The 16,629-nt window shown below is 56.1% G+C and overlaps 1 protein-coding gene and 1 long non-coding RNA gene across 16 annotated transcripts in view; one reads left to right on the top strand and one right to left on the bottom strand.

The window, feature by feature from the left end:
* PSD4 (pleckstrin and Sec7 domain containing 4) overlaps positions 1-14,836 on the top strand; it is a 47,500-nt gene extending 32,664 nt beyond the window's left edge. For all 15 annotated transcript variants that reach the window (XM_084993327.1, XM_084993329.1, XM_084993339.1 and 12 more), the window contains 15 exons: positions 978-1,103; positions 1,362-1,440; positions 2,539-2,920; positions 5,470-5,646; positions 6,071-6,151; positions 6,285-6,397; positions 6,572-6,630; positions 6,772-6,861; positions 8,336-8,379; positions 8,640-8,800; positions 9,735-9,805; positions 9,896-10,059; positions 10,469-10,613; positions 10,868-11,011; positions 12,748-14,836. In XM_084993327.1, coding sequence (XP_084849453.1) covers positions 978-1,103; positions 1,362-1,440; positions 2,539-2,920; positions 5,470-5,646; positions 6,071-6,151; positions 6,285-6,397; positions 6,572-6,630; positions 6,772-6,861; positions 8,336-8,379; positions 8,640-8,800; positions 9,735-9,805; positions 9,896-10,059; positions 10,469-10,613; positions 10,868-11,011; positions 12,748-13,005 — 2,094 coding nt within the window. In that variant the 3' untranslated portion in view covers positions 13,006-14,836. The remainder of the gene's footprint in view (positions 1-977; positions 1,104-1,361; positions 1,441-2,538; positions 2,921-5,469; positions 5,647-6,070; positions 6,152-6,284; positions 6,398-6,571; positions 6,631-6,771; positions 6,862-8,335; positions 8,380-8,639; positions 8,801-9,734; positions 9,806-9,895; positions 10,060-10,468; positions 10,614-10,867; positions 11,012-12,747) is intronic.
* LOC146396257 (uncharacterized) lies at positions 3,706-12,816 on the bottom strand. The gene is made up of 2 exons (XR_014825792.1): positions 8,520-12,816; positions 3,706-4,955 (listed from the first exon to the last, which is right to left on the bottom strand). It is a non-coding gene; the product is annotated as an uncharacterized LOC146396257 (long non-coding RNA).
* Positions 14,837-16,629: the final 1,793 nt, after the last annotated feature.

Here is a 16,629-nt window from a genome sequence, read left to right as displayed (position 1 = left end):
AGTACGCTCTTTCCTGATGCTGGGGCTTTGGGGGATCCTGGAGGAATAAAGCAACATCCAGCGGGTCCAGCGTGGCCTTCAGAGTCAGAGGGAATTTTCTGGATGCCATTGATGTCAGCTGAATACCACGGCAGTGAGGTCCACAATGTCTCCAGCTCCAAGGGGTTGTGTCTGGACACATTTGGAGAACAAACAGCTCCTCCGGGTGCAGCGTGTTCCAGGCCAATCTCAGACTCTCCTCCTCCACCTCTAAGACTTTCCCACTGTAACAGGGCAGGGGGCAGCCTGCAGGGGTGACCTCTGCCCCTGCTGGGGAGATGTCCACTTTAAGAGTCCTCTACTTTGGGGAGAGATTTCAGCATTTTGCTACTTTCGGCTCACCATCTTTTAGTGTCACTAGATCAGGCCCGTTATCACACAGTGGCAGAGGTCCTTGATATCAGCACGGGCACATGATGGAGACAAGTGTGTGAACACATTTTTCCCAGGGAGGCCTCTGCTGAGCAGATAAGGAAACTCAAGATGGAAAAGCAGGGCTGTGACTTTCTAATCTCTCTGATCCCAGAGAACAATGGGGAAGAGCTGCCTGACCCCGAGATCAGAGGAGCTGCTGACCAGCCCAGGCCCCTCCACCCACAGGAGGGGGGTCTCTGCGCATACCTTGTGACTCTGTCCTGGGAAGCGTGTTCTGGAGCCTGGTTGCTCCAGGGCCCCTGGGGTCCTCAAAGGGAGGTCTTGGGAGTGGCAGTTTGCTCCCCCATTTGGGATGGCAGAGCCCAGGCCAGTGCCAGGGGGCTGTCACCTTCCCTGCCCTGCGACACATCCCCTGCTGGGGTGGGTGCTACAGGAGGCCATCTGAAGGGAGGGAGAACAGAGCAGAGAAGACTTGAAGTCTGTGGCCTGAGGCTGGGGTGCGGGCAAGGCCCCGGAGGAGTTTCCCTCTGGGGGCAAACCTCTCTCCACTCTTCTTCCCTGAGGCTCCCCTGGAAGACAGCCTTGACCTCATCCAGTCTGCAGCATCCTGTGAGGACAAAGCATTGACCTGGGAAATAGGACAAGTGGGATCTGACTCCAGCACCACCCCCAATCCTGTGCAACCTTGGGCAAGTGACTTCTCCTCTCTGGGCCTCACCTTCTCCATCTGTAAAGAAGGAACCTGAACCCAGTGACTTCCGGGACCCATGGTGATGGGCCCCATCCAGGGTGCCTTTTCTGAACTGAGGCCCAGACCAGGCCGAGTGGTCTGGGTAGGAGGACAGCAGGGAAGGAGGGGCTCCCAATAGTCTTAGTCCCCCCAACACTGTCCCCTTCACCTCTCAGTGCCTCCAAGGCTCATGGCTGCACCTTGTCTCTCTCCACAGGCCCTGCCCAGCCCTGAGGGTTGGCAGAGAGAAGAGGTTCCTTCCTGGCCCCTGGAGCCTCTCAGCTCCCAGGACAGAGGTGAGATTAGGGGCTCTGGGAAGTTGGGAGGTTGGAGGCTTTGGGACTGGGAGTGGGGACAAAGAACATTCTTGGATCCAGGGGTGTCATTAAGGGGTCATCTTGGATTGTGCAGGAACCAGGCCGACTTGGGGTTAAATCCTGCTTCTGCCTCTGGAATTCCCTCAATCCAAGAGGTTTTAAAATACTCATCTTGTAGTTCCCGTTGTGGCTTAGTAGGTTAAGAACCTGACTAGTATCCCATGAGGATGCAGGCTCGATCCCCGGCCTCACTCAGTGGGTTAAGGAGTGGCTATGGCCATGGTCTAGGCCTGCCACTGAAGGTCTGATTCAACCCCTAGCCTGGGAACTTCCATATGCTATGGGTGAGATCCTAAAAAGGGAAAAAAAAAAAAGGAAAAAAATACTCATCTCATAGAGTAAATAAATGTACAGGATAATGTGAGAAAAAGAATGTATATATATGAATGACTGTACAGTAGAAATTGATAGAACTATAACAGAAAACTATAACAGTAAATTATAACAGAAAAAATAAAAATCATTTAAAAAATTAAAAAAAGGAGTTCCTGTCATGGTGCAGTGGAAATGAATCTGACTAGGAACCATGAGGTTGGATGTTCGATCCCTGGCCTCATTCAGTGGGTTAAGGATCCGGCATTGCCAGGAGCTGAGGTGTAGGTTGCAGACACGGCTCAGATCTGGTGTGGCTGTGGCTGTGGTGTAGGCCAGCAGCTGTAGCTGCAATTCAACCCCTAGCCTGGGAACCTCCATATGTCGCCAGTACAGCCCTGAAAAGCAAAAAAAAAAAAAAAGAAAAACCAGAAAAAAGAAATGTACAAAAGACCCAGCCTTTCAGATGCCTGGGTCTTGGTGGTTTAGCAAGTCCTGAACCCCTGGTTGCCTCGGGAGTCCTCTGCATCTGTGTGTGGGAGGCTTGAGGGAGGGACAGAATGTGCAGCTCCAAGGAAGAGCCCCGGGAGGGTTCAGGGCAGGGGGAGCTGCTGGAGGTGGCAGACCAAGCTGTCCTCCTGGCTCTGCCAGGCCCCTTGGCCTTCTCCTCACTGGGTGCCAGCCTCACTCCACGCCTTTCCTCAGGTGACAGGGATGCCGAGTGTCCCCAGGGGTCTGCTCCCTGTACTGAGACCCCTGGCTCCTGGGGGAGCCCTGCCTCTTCTCTGGAGCCGAGCAGCCCTGAGTCAGAGGGCAGAGGCCCCGGCCCCCAGCCCAGCCCCGTGTCCTCCGGCAAAGGCAGCCCGCAGCTCCGGAGCCACCAGCCAGGCAGCGAGCTTCCCAAGTGGGCACTAGATGCTTCCAGCCCGTCACTCCTAGAGACCGATGGGGCAGAGCCTCATTCCCTGGAGACAGAGGAGGCGGGAGGTACTCTGAACCTGGGGAAGGAAGTAAAGAGTGAAGGCCCAGCCAGGACTGCGGAGGCTGGAGCTGTCCAGCCTGATGTTCGCCTGACTTCTCCTGAAGGGTAAGTGTCCATCCAGCTGCTGGCCCTCTGCCTCCTAATTATGCTGGCATCTAAGCATACCTGGGCTGGGAGTTCCCGCTGGGGCTCAGCAGGTGAGAAATCCAACTCATATCCCTGAGGATGTGGGTTTGATCCCTGGCCTCGCTTGGTGGGTTGAGGATCCTGTGTTGCTGTAGCTGTGGAATATAGGCAGTTCAACCCCTAGCCTGGGAATGTCCACATGTTCCTAAAAAGAAAAAAAAAAGAGTACCTGATCTGGGAGGAGTGTGAGAAATGCACATTGGGCCTTAATGTACTAATAAGTGTTAAGCTAGGATTATATGACTGGAGGGTTTGGAGGCACAAGAAACAGTAGAGTGGGTAGTCTTGAACAAGTGTGGCAGGGCTTGAATGTGCTGAGGGAGACACGTCTGTGCTTGGACACTAGGCGAGGACCCCAGGGGGAGGCAGGGTGAACCTAACCAGAGCTGTGTGCCCCAGGAAAACGGGGGTTGTACTAGGCAGGTCGGAGGATGGGGGGCGGGGGTGGTCAGACCTTGTGATGTGGGGATGCTGCTGCTTTGAATTTGAGGCTGTGCCTGGAGGTCCAGGGTGCTGGCTGGGATCCCGGGTGGCAACGGGAGGTTTGCTTGGGACCAAAGGAATGGTGGATGGTGGGGTCCAGAGCAGGGTTAACCCCAAAACTGTGACCAAATATTAAAGTTAATTCAACCCCAAATAAAAGTAAATCCACCTAAAATGAGAACCATACTTTCATAGTAAATAATGAAAAAAGGCTCATTTGATGCTTTTCTTGGTCAAATGACCCCAAGTATTAAATAAATACATTTATTTAATTTTATTTAAGACAGTGTAGGAGGAGGTCTAATTTTCTTGGCCTAGTTTGATGGCCCAATGAGATGTCTTTCCTTCATACTTCATTTCACAGTGAGTTCATAAAGGGCAATTTAATTTAATAACAGCTTTATCGAAATATAATTCACACACTATACAGTTCTTTCATTTGAAATATAGAATTCCATAACGATTTACATTTGCGCTGTTTTTTTTTTTCCTCAAAATCCCTCCCCATTTATATGGTAAACAGTGCTAATTAACAAGGTCATTTTTCTAAAGGCATTTTAGGACTTCGTCCGCTGATTACCCAAGTAGTTCTCTGTAAAGGGAACAAGTGTGTCATTACTGTTGTTATTATTATTGGCCCTCGTGGCACATGGAAGTTCTTGGGCTGGGGATCTAACCCGCGGCACAGCAGTGAGCCAAGCTGCTGCGGTGACAATGCCAGATCCCTAACCCACTGCACCACAAGAAAACTATCTTGTGTCGTTAGGTTTGTTTTCGCCTCTCCAGTTGTTCACGGAACTAACTCTTCCTGTTCCTCATTTGTTTGCGGCTTTCCACGTGACCCCTGGAGGCTTCCAGCATCACTTTCATGGACTTCATCGCATCTTTTGTCAAGATTTGTAATTTCCCTTTTCAGTTGGCTCCCGTGATGTTGGCCCTGCCTTGCTGGATGTGGCTGGGCCTCGGGAAGCAGTGAGAAGTTGTCAGCAAAGATCCTGACTGGGTCGGGGGCAGAGATGTACATTCGTGCGGGGTGGAGAAGGCAGTCGAGTGCCTCTGAATTTTATAAGTGGACAGTTCATTTTCATACTGTGATGAGTTTTGCTGATCCCTCCAACTCCCTAACGCGGGCACATAGATGATGACGGTTATAACGAGGCTCCTCCACCGGGTTGCACTGTGGTGGGGAAAATTCGAGAGTCAGGTAGAGGTGGGACGGGGAGACTTCTGAGGTTCTGAGAGGTCTCCAATTCTGCTGGGGGTCGGGGGGAGGGTGCTGCCTGGGCCTGTGCACCCCTGTGGATCACCAACCAAGCCCCTGTGCTGAGGGCCTTCTTCATAACGGGTCCACTGGCTCGGGAAGGCAGGCGTGGGAAGCCACTTCTGTGGTTCCTCCAGCTGGTCTAGCTTCCCATTCTTGCCTCGTCCTTGCACCTTCTTTGGCTCCGGATCTCAGAGTGGGGGCTGGAGGCTGGAGTTGGGGGAGGGAAAGGGGAGCATGGAGGCATTGTGAGGAGGGTAGGACCAGCGAGGGACACAAGTGGCTGGTGGTTTGGGGAGGTAATCCTACCTCCTTGGGGTGGAGGAGATACTGCTGGGGTCTTGAAAGGGTTGCACCTGCCACCCGAGGTAAATGATGCTCAGCACATCCCTGTGATTTACCCGAGGAAGTGCTGGGACCAGGCTTGGCCCCGGCCCTTGTTGGCTTTGTGTGGATACTGCCCTCTCCAAGTCCTCCCTCCTGTGTCCAGGTCAGGCCAGCCAGGCCGTGACCGGCCTGTGACCCTGCCTCTTCCCCAGGAGAGGCCCTGGTCCAGCACCTCCCCTACCACTCAAGGCCACGGAGCTCCAGCTGCCCCCTGAGCTCTGCGTGTGAACTCTGAGCATCCCCATCCACAACCGACCTCAAAGACACTTGACCCAGAACCCCTTGTGTCCTTCCCAACTGGGAATCTGAGGACCCTGACGGTGATGGGCTTTTGCAGGCTTCCTGAGAGCCCCATGCCCCAAGCACTGCTACCAGAGGAAGGCCTAGGGCCACAGGCTGGAGACAAGCTGGCTAATGGCATCAGGAACGACAAGATGGCCTGGAACTTGGCCTCTCGCCTCTACCACCTGGAGGGCTTCCGGAAGTCCGAAGTAGCCGCCTTTCTGCGGAAGAAGTAAGAGGCTTTGAACTTGACCAAGGCAGGAGCCTGAGGCAGGAAAGGGAGGAGCTGCAGTGGGCTTCCTGCACAGCCACCCCAGTCTGCCCTGTGTCCCTCCAGCCCCACCACTGGCTTCTTGTCCTATATGTAACGCCTGTCCTGTCCATTGCACCCTGTCTCCTTCTCCCCCCAGACCCTTGCCATGCCTGCCTCTGCACCCCCAGTCCTGCTTAGAGCTGCTGGACTGGACCATCTGCTGCCCCCACCCCCAACTGTGTCCCTCTCCATCAGCACTGGATGGGGAGCCAGTGAGGTGCCACTGCCCTCTTGGGACCTGGGGTCCAGCCTAGCTGTGCCTTTCCCTTGGTCACATCAGGCCAAGGATGTATGCAGCCCCTAGGCCCCCAGCACAGGCCTCACCCCCACTTCCCCTCTATAGCAGCGACTTCAGCAGGGCTGTGGCTGAGGAGTACCTCTCCTTCTTCCAGTTTGGAGGCCAGAGCCTGGACCGCGCGCTCCGGTAAGACTCTGGGGCCTCTCTGGGAAGGAGGGATGGTGGGGTGGGGGAGGGGCGGCAGCCCCCAGAGAGGCTGGGACCCAGCCCTAAGCTTTGGGGCTGCTGGGCTCTGCCTGGACCCCCACCCGCCTTCCAGGGGCTTCCTCCAGGCCCTGGTGCTCAGCGGGGAGACCCAGGAGCGCGAGCGGATCCTCTACCAGTTCTCCAAGCGCTTCCATTACTGCAACCCCGGGCTCTTCTCCTCAGTAGGTAGGGAGGGGCCGGCCCTTTGAAGGATGGCAGGGAACTGCTCCAGTGTGCTCAGGGGTTCGCTGGGTGGCAGCTGGTGGGGGTCTGTGGAGGCCTTTGGGGGTCACCCTGTCCAGCATGGGCAGAGGAGACGCAGGAGTTTGGCTTGCAATGAGCTTTCTCTCTCGGGGGCAGATTGCGTGCACACTTTGACCTGTGCCATCATGCTCCTTAACACGGACCTGCACGGACAGGTGAGAGGGTGGGGATAGTGCCTGTGGGTCCCGGAAAGGGGAGCTGAGACCTGGGGTGGGTTCAGGCAGGACAGGATCGGGGATTATTCTGCTGGCTTGGAGTGTGTGTGCCAGCTGTCCTTCCTCTCAATGTGGCCACAGAACATCGGGAAGAGCATGAGCTGCCAGGAGTTCATAACCAACCTGAATGGCTTGCAGGATGGTGGGAACTTCCCCAAGGAACTGCTCAAGGTACTATGGGGCGGAGGTGGGGGAGGCGCACAGGGGCTGCCGGTAGCCTGGAGCCTTGGCTCTTTTTCCCAGGAGGATGAGGCCTGGCTCTGCCCAAGTGTCCTTGAGTGGACAGGCCTTGTTTAATGAAGGGATATGAAAGTGTAGGCCCCTGCTGGTGGCATCAGCGTCCTCTTGGAATTTGTTAGCTTATGGGAACTCCCAGGCCCCCTGCCCTGGACCTGGTGGATCAGAAAGCATCTGGAGTCCCCTTGTGGCACAATGGGATCAGTGGTGTTTGGGGAGCACTGGGATGCAAGTTCCATCCCCAGCCAGCATAGTGGGTTAAGGATGCAGCTGCAGTTTAGGTTGTGACTGCGGCTCGGTTCTGATCCTTGGCACAGGAAATTCATGTCTTGGGGTGGCCAAAAAAAAAAAAAAAAGAAAGTATGAGGGCTGGGCCACTACCATGTTCTGTTATGCTTCTGGGTGATCCTTAGGCCCACTCAAGTCTCAGGGGCACTGGTTCTGGGCAAAGTCTCTGGGCTAAGCTTCAAGTGGCAGCAGTCTAGAGCTAGCTTTTGGAAGCAAGGGGCTTCAGGATTTGAATTCTAGTCTTGGGCAGCTTCCTCCTTGGCCAAGGTAAATTTCTCTGTAGCTAGTAGCCATTGTACAGTGTCATTATCACAGTGAAATAAAGATTGTCAAGTGCCTAGCCCAGTGCCTGGCACGCAGCCTGCTTTCATAAGCAGTTACAGCACTTGTTCTCTTGTCTCCAGTGTACATTTTTTTTTAAAGGGCGGCACCTGCGGCATATGGAAGTTCCCAGGCTAGGGGTCAAATCAGAGCTGCAGCTGCCGGCCAGTACCACAGCGACAGCAACACCATATCTGAGCTGCGTCTGCGATCTACACCACAGCTCATGGCAACACCAGATCCTTAACCCACTGAGCGAGGCCAGGGATCGAACCAGCAACCTCATGGATACTAGTCGGGTCCTTAACCTGCTGAGCCACAGTGGGAACTCCTCTCCAGTAATCATTAATTGAACACTTACTAGGCACCGAGCACCCGCTAGGCATGGCCAGGGCTACAGAAGCAAGCTAGCTGCATGAGTGCTCTTGGTGATATCATTTCCAAGTCACTTATTCACTCACTCCCCAGACATGGGTTGCTATGACACATCCCTCTGAGCAGGATGCTATGTGGTAGATTCATTTCCCCCTCAAGGGAACTAGTTCAGGCCTCACTGAGCCCAAGTAAGGACTAGGATTATTTTGATCCTCCCTGTGACTCCAGTTCCCAGCCCATTGCTGGGACCATGGCAGATGCACCATAAACTGGTACATGGGTGCATGGGTTGCTGCCCAGGGAAGAAGGGCAGCTTCTTGGGGTGGAGGCAGCAACAAGCTGTGGTACACCTGGCCGACCTCTGCCCGGCCCCATGAGCCCCAGGGCCTGAGGCTCCCCGCCCACCTGTGTGCTTCTCTTCCAGGCCCTGTACTGGTCTATCCGGAGTGAGAAGCTGGAGTGGGCTGTGTACGTGAGACCCCCTCCCCCTCCCTCCACCCACCCACCTGCGAGTTGGAGAGTTCTGGGCAGTGCACCCCTCTGCGTGGCGGGAGCCAGGGGCAGGCATTGGGCCAGTGTCAGAGAGGGTGCAGGGGTCCAGGTCTCACCTGCAAGAGCCAGAAGCTGCGAGGGCAGAGGGGTGACAGGAAGTGATGGACTGGCTTTGAAGGAGACTTCTGGGGGGTCCTGAGGTGTGGTGCCAGCCCCATCAATCGTCTGATGTCCAGGGACGAGGAAGATGCAGCCACGCCCGAGAAGGCCCGGCCATCTCCCCCAGCTGGCAAGATGAGCAACCCCTTCCTCCAGCTGGCACAGGACCCCACAGTCCCCACCTACAAGCAGGGCATCCTGGCTCGGAAGATGCATCAGGATGCGGATGGCAAGAAGAGTGAGTGTCTGCCTGCTGCCTCGGGGGGGCCATGGGCCGTGAACAGGGGCGTGTGTGTGGACTAAGGCAGAGGATGGGCCCCCCAGGTTCCTTCCTCAGTGGTAACTGTGAGTTGAGGGCCATGTAAGGTGCCCGGAGCAGGAGAAGGAACAGAGACAGAGCTATATCAGCGCCCCCCTCCAGCCCCTGAGCACCCGAGCTAAGGTGGGGATGAGACAAGCCCACCAGTGTCTGGGATAAAAGGAAGGCCTTCTGTTTTTGTTTGGGGATGGGCTATGGGTACAGGGGAGTTAAGGCTTTGGGAAGCAATGGTTTCTGAGCTGAACCTTGGAAGAAAAGAGGGTCTGGTTATTTGTAGTCCGGGCAGCAAGATCCCCACCAAGCACAGTGGAGGGAGGTTGTGTGAAAGATGGCAGGAGGTACAATGGGGCCTCACTCCACAGCCAGTTGAAGCTTTGCAGCAGGGCAGCCACGTGACCAGGGCAGTCTCAGGATCCCAGATGGGTTGGGGAGCGGTGACCAGCCCAGGGACTGGCTTGTGGCTGTGAAGAAACCATGGGGCCCAAGCAAGACCAGGCAGTAACCCCGGGGAAGAAGGCCTTCTGCCCGAGCATCTGAGCCCCTGTGCCTCTCTGGATGGGACTGGAAGGGTGTCTGAGAAGAGCTGTGCTTGTGGGTGGGTGTTTGGAGGGGGGATGGGCTGTGTGAACATCCACTTCCGTTGTTTGTAAATATTTCTGTTTTGGTGTCTAAGGGTGGTTGCCAGTACGAATGAGAGGCGATACTGCCTGTTTGTGTTCGGTAGTGTTTTGCTGTGGTGTGCTTCTTCGTGTTTCTGTGCATCCTGGGAGGGGCTGGAGCTGGCGGGAAGAGTGGGGGGGGGCTGTGTCCAGATGGGAGGGCACCACCACCTTCCGGTTCTGCCCCCCCACAGCACCTTGGGGCAAGCGTGGCTGGAAGATGATCCATACCTTACTGCGAGGGATGGTGCTCTACTTCCTGAAGGTAGGGAGGCAGTCCGCACAGGGATGGGCCAGGTGGGAGGCTGGACAACTGAGGAAAACCTCTTTTCTGAGCCCCTGCGCCCTGTGGCAGGGAGAGGACCTCAGGCTGGAGGGCGAGAGTTTGGTGGGGCAGATGGTGGACGAGCCTGTGGGGGTGCACCACTCGCTGGCCACCCCCGCCACCCATTACACCAAGAAGCCGCATGTCTTCCAGCTGCGCACAGCCGACTGGCGCCTCTACCTCTTCCAGGCACCGTAAGTCCGGGGTGGGGGGCAAAGGCAAGCAGCAAAGCCCCAGTTTTCTGCCCTGCACCCCTCCCACCCTCTGATGGCAGGGCCCCACCCTGGATCAAGCTGCATCTTGAAAAGTCGGTCTGAGCCTCCCAGTTCTGAACAGAGGATGGCAGGAAGTCACTGACAATTGATCATTTGGGGGTATTTGATGTGAACTCTATTGCTGTCCCAGATTTGCTTCTTGGACCGATGAGGAAAAACCACGGGCAGAGGTCAACCACCTTCGCTAGTGGCAGGGCTTCTGGCTTTTGAATCCGGAGGCTTTGAGTCGGAGCTGCTGGTCAGAGCAGCCAACACAAGAGGCTGGGGGCGGGGATAGGTGACAGAACCAACCCTGGCCTTGGGGACAGACGGCCACTTCTGCCCGCAGCACTGCCCAAGAGATGACTTCCTGGATCGCGCGCATCAACCTGGCGGCTGCCACGCACTCAGCGCCACCCTTCCCGGCCGCGGTGGGCTCCCAACGTAGATTCGTCCGGCCCATCCTGCCGATGGGCCCGGCGCAGAGCTCCCTGGTATGGCCTGGGGGAGGGGCGGGATGCTGCAGGGGTGGGGTGCACCCCTGGGGACTAGACAGGAGATGAGAGGCTCCGCACCTGGCCTAGGAAAAGGAAGCCAGCTGGGCTGAGCACCTGGCCCCGGGATCCGGAATGGAGTTGTACACCTGGGCCCAGGAAAGGAGGGAGGGCGGCCTTGGGCTGCACACCTGGGCCTGGGAACGGAGTAGTGGAGGCTTGGAACAGCTTCCCCCACCGCCTCCCGCTCCCAGGAGGAACAGCATCGATCCCACGAGAACTGCCTGGACGCTGCCTCCGACGATCTGCTGGATCTGCAGAGGAACTTACCGGAGCGCCGGGGCCGCAGCCGCGAGCTGGAGGACTACCGCTTGCGGAAGGAGTATCTGGAGTACGAGGTGAGGCGTCTTCACCTTCCTCCAGGCCTCTCCGGCCTCCTTGGCTGGACTCTCTACCGCCCTCTTGTGGCCACGGCCGTCCCAGCAGCCTTGGCTTCCAAGGCCGCTCAAGTCTAGGTGAGGCATGCAACGTGAGAACCCTGGGCTCTGTGCAGGATCTGCACAGGAGCATGTGCACACGCGTGCACAAAGTTTATATGTCCATGTGTACTCAGGCCGCTTCACTTCTTGTTCTGGGGACACATAGCATCTGCTTGTCCAAAAACACTGTGTATTTTTCCTTTTTTGACCGTCCCCGCAGCATATGGAGTTCCCAGCCTTGGTTGAGACCTAAGCCGCGGCTGCAGCAATGCCGGATCCTTAACCCACTTTGCCAGGCTGGGGATCAAACCTGTGTCCCAGTGCTCCCAAGACGCCATGGATCCCCTTGCGCCACAGTGAGAACTCCCAGACACACTCTTAGGGAATATTGTTTTATACATATTTTCTCTCCTAAGAGTATATTTGACTTTCCCTAAATTGAAGGAGAAACTATGTTTTAACAGAATTATTTACCCTAATACCTATCTAATAATACTAGGCAGTATTTCGGAAGCTTCTATTGTATGAATTATCTTGTTTAGTTGTTTTACCACTCTGGGATAGGGACTTTCAGCCTTATTTTACAGATGAGGAGACTTAGGCATGGACGGATTAAACAACTTGTCCAAACCTGATACATTTTTAGGAGATTTCAATTACCTCCATGCCTCACGTATGGTCTTAACTAAGGAATGACCTTTGTTAGCTCCCTGAACAATGCCAAAATGTTTTTTTCCTCCACCCCCAACCCCCACCCTGTGCCCACATTCACAAGGAGGGTGGGTAAGGGGCAGTGTGGGAACAGAGGCAGTCAGAGGCCATCCAGGGGCAAAGACTGGAGAAGTGAGCTCAAGGTCACCTCCTGGCTGTGCCCCTGGCCCTGGTGCTACTCTCCCCCACCCTTTCTAGCTCATCCTTCGGCCTTAATGGCTCTGGCTAGATCTAGGGCTGTGGGCATGTCACTTCCCAGAGGCCCCTGGGGTGTGGCCAATAGGACTCAGCTCCGCCTGCAGCAATCCCTCCCTAGCCCCCCCACCCTCCACCCGCTGGGACCTTTAGCAAGGCCCTGGCCCTCACCAGGCTTCATTTCCTTCTCTATAAAGCAGAGCACTGACACCTGCCCAACCTCCCAGGGCTGGGATGGGGATCCAGTGGGCTGGAGGTGGGGAAGCCCTAAATACACTGGAAACTGTATCTAAGTGCTGAGGCCTGAGGAGTGTTAAACAGATGAGGGTAGTTAGCCACACGCTCTCCAGATGCCAACTGTTAAAATGCGATTCAGACTCAATTAGAGTTGCGTACAGATGCGCACTGTTTGTGTGCAGCACAGCACCGATCTCAGGCCTAGTGGGCGATGGATCTTTTAGTGTCTCAGAGGTGAAAGGTGGTCTAGAGATGTTAGTTACAGTAGCGCACAGTGTAGCTGTTAGCACAGAGCTGGCCAATAGCTGTTAATGTAGTACATCCAGAGAATGGCAGGGTCTCTGCAGAGACAGTTGCTCAAGCAGATGCCAGCCATTGGTGCCGCCCTCTTCCTGCAGAAGTTTTTATAGCCACAGCATCATACACATGGGAGCTGTTTGTCCCTCAGGGGCCCAGCCTCCTGCCCACCTGGACCAGGGTGGTGCTAAGGCGGTGGGGCCTGTGTGTTGCAGAAAACCCGCTACGAGACTTACGTGGAACTGCTGGTGGCCCGTCTGCGCTGCCCTGCGGACAGCCTTGACCTGTGGGAGGAGCAGCTGGGGAGGGAGGCCGCCGGCACTCAGGAGCCCAAGCCCAGCCTGAAGAAGTCCCACTCCAGCCCGTCCCTGCACCAGGACGAGGCCCCCACCACAGCCAAGGTCAAACGCAACATCTCAGAGCGCAGAACCTACCGAAAGATCATTCCCAAGCGGAACCGCAATCAGCTGTGAAGCTGGTACCACCTCACCGACTCCTGGGTCTGGAGTGGACTGGGAATGAAGTCCTTAGGAACAGCCTTGTTTCAGTGGCTCCCTGATGGTGATGAGGCCCCGCCCCTTCCTCCTGAAGGACAACAACGCTTCCCCATGGTCCTCCATCTGCACTGGAGTTTGCCTAATTTTGCTGCCCCCGCCCCTGGCCGATCTGAGGGAGGAGGGAGGGCAAGGATTTGGCTCTGCTCCCACAGTTCGTCCCATGTCACCTTCCGTCCCTCCAGAATCCACAGCGGTCACCTTTCCTGGGCCTGGGGGCAGCAGAGCATTGTTTGAGAAAGTCAGCCTATGAGGACCCAGGGGCCTCCGGGACAGAGGTTGGGGCGGCAGCCTCTGGGCCATCACGCTAGGGGACTGCAGCCCTGACAGTGAGCTGGCTCTGGGAACCTGGTGACCTGCTGGGTATGAAGAAACCCTAGCCAGGCCCCACCTACTGGGGGGACAGGCTTCTGGGCAGCTAGGTTAGAGGAGGGCTCAGTGAGGCTGCCTCTGTGGCCCAGCCCCTTATGTCCTCTCCCCAGGTCCTACATGGGTTGGGGGGGTGGGGCGCAAATGAGAGGCCTCGCCCCCTACGGCCACTGGCTGATCCTCAGAGCCTGAGTGGAGGCCTGCAGAACTCAGTCGAGAGCCCTGGAACTAGGGGCCTTTGCCTCCCCCAGAGCAGGGAAAGAGGTTCTCCAGATTCAGACCCTAGAGAGGGTGGGAGGTGGTGACGCATCCACGTGGGGCTCTAGAGAGCTGTGAGGAGTGGGTGGAGGGTGGCTCCCTTCCCTGAAAGTGCATCGTGGTGGGGGGAGGTGGGGTGGGGGACCTTTCTGGGCCCTTCACTGCTGCCCTCCCTGGAAGTCCCTTGGGCTCCCTCTGGCTGCCTCCCAGGTGGGCTGTTTGCTGCGGGAGCTTCCGGACACTCGTGCGCCTGAGGCTCTGCCAGTGGGAAGGAGGCTGGGCCGCTGGAGCCACCACCATTGTCTCTGTTCAGCCAGGTGTGCGAGCTGGCCGCCTGCCAAGAGGGGCCTCTTCGGCTGCCCGCCTGCTGGCTGACGCACGGCATCACCAGCCTGCTTGCTGGCCCTGTCGTCCAGTCCTTGCTTATAACCAGCCCCCGGGGCCTGGAACAACACTTAGGGGGCCACGAGGGGGGGGTGGTCTGGCCAGGGCCCGGGGCTGGGCCATGCACCCAATTGGTGCGCAATAAATACGAGCCAACCAAGAAGGAGGTGTGCGTTGGGGTGGAGGCGGGGGAGTCAAGCAGTTCCTGGAAGTGTTCGTGGCTGTGGGCATGTGTGGAGAGCACTGTTCCTCTTATAGTTGGAGGGGCCCTCAGAATCCTTTATTCATCCACTCATGTGTTCATTCTTTCACTTCGCAAATGATATTAACTCCTTTTTATGGGCCAGGACTAAGGGATTCAAACACAAATGGAGCTGTCCCTGGCCTCCAGGAGATAGCCATCCTGCTCTCTGGTTCCCAACTAGCAGTGTAGATAGATGCACATTTTATTTCACTGGGAGCCACGCTGAATCCCGCCCAGGGATTGGATACAGTAGGTCTGTGTCAGGGGCACCGATAGGTGTTTTTAAAGCTCCCTGGTTGACTCTGATGTGTGGCAGCAGTTAACAGCCACACATTGTCCTCCTGACTCATTTGATTGAAGTGGATGCCTAGGGCCAGGTGAACGTGACTTGGCCCAGGAGTGATGCTTACAGGCTCAGTGGCCGTGAGTGCGTTATTTGACCTCACTGACCTGTCTGCTTCTAAAACCAGAATAAAAGGCAGAGGTTTGTTTGCATGTGTGCATATGTGTGACACTTCCATGCTTCTCTGCTCTTCTGGAACTGGCACCTCCCTTTCACCTGGGCACATGAGGCCTGCAGAGCCAGGTGATCTCATGGCCTCCCCGGCTAGTGCTGCCCAGGCCTGGGCTGGCCTGGAGGTGGAGGCGGGTTGTGGGGCTGCAGTTATGACATGTGACCACCGGGGGGCGGCCTTGCATCTTCCAAGCTTCCAAGGCCCTGTTGTCCAGCTGCAACAGCTATGCTCCTGGAGAACAGAAACGTGGGGTACCTGCCACACACCCTGAAGTGCTGTAACCAGAACCGACCCTTTCCATTTCCTTGACCCCTGGTCTCAGGCCATGCCTCCCACTCTCTGGAGAGGTCTCTGCCAGGCAAAGGATTGAGACTTTACATCTTTCGGCAGATGGAGAGGAAAAGTTTCCAGAGCCTACTGTGGAAGGGTCTAGCGCTCACCCACTCCCCACCCCCCGCCCAGAATTGTCCCAGGGAACCTACAAAGGCAAAATATGAATGAGCCCCCAGTCCCAATCCTGGAGCGTGGAACAGATCAGACCTCACAGGCCTAGACTGACCTTGTCTCCACCCTAGCCGGCATTGCTGTTAGGCTGTGGTGTAGGCTGGCAGCTGCAGCTCCGATTCGACTTCTAACCTGAGAACCTCCACATGCCATGGGTGGCTTTAAAAAGACAAAAAAAAAAGAGGGACATATGACTCTGCTTGCCTCAGAAGGTCCTGGGGAGGATTAAGCGAAGTTATGCATGTAAACATCTCAGAACAATGCCTGGCACAGAAGGAAGGCCGGCTGGCTGGCCTTCCTCAGCACCCTCCTTTCCTCTGGGCTCTGGTGTAGGTCTGCCCTGAGTCTGGGCCTCTGAGCTCAGCTCTCCCTCTGCCTCGACCTTGCAAGTAACAGATGTCAACTCTCATGGGCTTTAGCAGAAAAGAACATTGATTGACTTCCAATGACTGGATGCTGCGTCCAGGTTAGGTGAGGCTGAGTCTGGGGCTTCAGGCTGAGCCGGAGGCCCAAGCTTCCCTCTTGCTCTTCTGGGTTCCATCTCCCAGGCTAAGGAGACAGGTACCTCATGATATCAGGGTGGCCCCGGGAACCCCCATAACGCCCTCTTCTTGGTACAGACCTTGTGCACAGAGAATACCTGCTTGTGGAAACCTTCAGAGCCAAGCCCAGAGTAGGATCTCTTGGGCTGGGTGCCCACGTCTGAGCCAGTCACTAGGGGCTTAAGGTAATCACAGGGGGTGGGGTGTGGAAGCAGTGTCACCCAAAGGATGGGGACTGGGATCAGCTGCTGAGAAATTCTGAGTGGCAGGCCGGGGCAGGGGGAGACCCATTGCCAGCCACATATCACCTCCTCCACGAAGCCTTCCTTGGGTCCTCCCCATTGGCAGTTATTCTCTATCACATCAAAGCCTACCTTTCTACATTCCCCCCCTCCCCTTTTCTTCTTTCCCATTTCTCTGCTCCCAGTAGCACATAAACCTCCCAAGAGTGGGAACAGGCCAGTTGATTTCCATTGTAACCCAGGGACTTGTCCAGGGTCTGACGCCTGGCTGCGAAAAATGTAAATCTCAAAACTGGATCTTCCCTGGGCTGCCCGTCCTCCACGTCTCTGGGTTCTTCTTCTACTTTCTTGCTTGTTCTTTTTCCGTCTTTCTTCTGTTTGCTCCCCCAAGTCCTGAACTCAGCCTTCTCCTAAGGTGGAGCCGCAGAGATGGCTCCTGGCTCAGGGCAGGCCATCAGGATAGCTTCCAGGAAAAGACTCCCCAT

This window comes from Sus scrofa, chromosome 14 (assembly GCF_054392235.1).
Source record: "Sus scrofa isolate SSC_HxYL_T2T_F1_AM1 chromosome 14, Sscrofa_HxYL_maternal_Yorkshire_Landrace_v2.0, whole genome shotgun sequence".
NCBI lineage: Eukaryota > Metazoa > Chordata > Mammalia > Artiodactyla > Suidae > Sus > Sus scrofa.
This window is presented reverse-complemented; position numbering and strand designations above follow the sequence as displayed.